Source organism: Pipistrellus hanaki, assembly GCF_964339955.1.
Source record: "Pipistrellus hanaki genome assembly, chromosome: X".
NCBI lineage: Eukaryota > Metazoa > Chordata > Mammalia > Chiroptera > Vespertilionidae > Pipistrellus > Pipistrellus hanaki.
In genome coordinates, this window is record NC_140524.1 from 63629162 (window position 1) to 63630871 (window position 1710).

Genomic DNA, 1710 nt, shown 5'->3' on the forward strand with positions numbered 1-1710 from the left:
GCCTCCGTGCACACACTCCCCATCCCCTGGCTGTGACAGCACAGCCGGGCGTGGGCCACGCCGCCTAGAGGAGGAGCGATGCGGGAGGCTCCAGGGAGTCTGTGCTGACCGTGGGGCGTCCATGGCCACCGGTGGCTGAGACCTTGGGAAAGTGCCGCGGGCTGGTAAGACCGGCAGGTCAGGCAGGTGGGAAGGCAGGTGGGAGAGCCGGAGTGCGGACGGGACAGACACCGTACAGGGTAGTTGCTGCACTGATGACAAATCCAAGGTCACCTGCTCTCAGACCTGGTTCCATGGAGTGAAGCAGGAGCAGGAGCGGGAGCTGCTGCCTGCTTTGGCGGCCTGCTGCTGGGCTGCCTGCTGCTGGGCTGCCTGCTGCTGGGCTGCCTGCTGCTGGGCTGCGGCTGCGGCTGCGGCTGCGCGGGAAGGCTGGGGCCGGGGGACTTCGCAGGGGGAGAAGCCGACTCTGCACTGTAGCCGTAGTTCTCATTTCCATTTTTTAACTGTGGCTCAAACGTTTCTTGGTTTGTCTCCACATCTGCAGATTTCCTTAGAGAACTGGATTCTGTTTTCTCTTTCCGGGAGACACAGCAGCAGCAGAAGATGACAATCAGAACAATGATCAGGATGAAAAGCAATGAGAATGACACTGCAAGTAGGACTATGGCCCAGGTAGGCAACGAGGCGCCTAGTTGATCAGCACTGCCTTGGACGGAAAGGAAGGCGAATCCCTCGCGGCCACTGTTCTGGAGGCTGCACTTGATGCGCCCCGCGTCGCTGAGCTGCACGTCGTGGATGATCATCTCGGAGGTGAAGTTGCCACCCTCCGTGTAGTTCTCGGCGGTGAAGCGGTTGCTGGTGATGATGACCTCCTTGGGGGTGATGCTCAGGGCCCACATGAGAAGGCTCCAGCCCTGGGAGACAGTTGAAGCGGGCCTGGCCCGCCCGCACCGTGGCGTTCTTGGGCCCTTCTATGATCTGGTAGCCGGATCCAAAGGCTGCTAGGCCAGCCACCACGACCAGCGCGGCCAGGACCCCTTTGCAGCTGCCGTCCATCCTGGCATCTCCTCACCCGAGGCTTCGGTGGAGGGAGACCGGGGACTCGGGGCGCCTAAGAAGAAGCCGGGTGGAAGCACTAGGGGAGCCAGGAGCAGCAGCCGGAGTCCTCATTCATTCGGTCGCACGCCCCAAGCCGAAATGGCCATCCTCGCCCCCGATTGGCACTGCTCTCTTTTTTTTTCTTTAAATCCTTGCTTTTCATTGCTAAGCCCAGTACATAGGATCCCCCAATTGGGGACACTCTCAGAGACTGCAGGGGAAAGTTGTTTTTGTGGAACCTAGGGATCAGAGCAGGGAGTAACGATAAGAGAACCAGCTCTGGGGCAGTCCATACTCCTAAACCAGTATTAAGTGCGACAGTAAAAACCATATCTAAATACTGCCTAGCCGTTTACGGTCGGCCGCCGCCGCCGCGGTGCTCTCAGAGTAAGGTGGCCAACGGGCTGTAGGCGCTGGGGCACGAGAGGCGGGGTGGGCGGGGAGGGTGGGCAGAAGGGGTAGGAAAATCCCATCATGGAGAAACCAGCCTAGAAGTTCCCGCCTCCTCCGACACTGAGGAGTCCGGTGTGAGAAGGGTCACTGCTTTCTCCAGCGAGGAGGGGGGCGGAGCCCAGCTCAGGGATAAAAGGCAGTGAAAGAAAGCCCTTTTTT

General features: G+C 59.9%; 1 protein-coding gene across 1 annotated transcript; it reads right to left on the minus strand.

Moving 5' to 3' along the window:
• Nucleotides 1-269: 269 nt before the first annotated feature.
• On the minus strand, nt 270-1056 carry LOC311615453 (immunoglobulin superfamily member 5-like; the record flags this gene model as incomplete). Its single annotated transcript, XM_084870845.1, is given in 2 exon segments — nt 270-921; nt 923-1056. Coding segments are annotated over 2 exon segments (786 nt in total).
• Between the last annotated feature and the right edge of the window lie 654 nt (nt 1057-1710).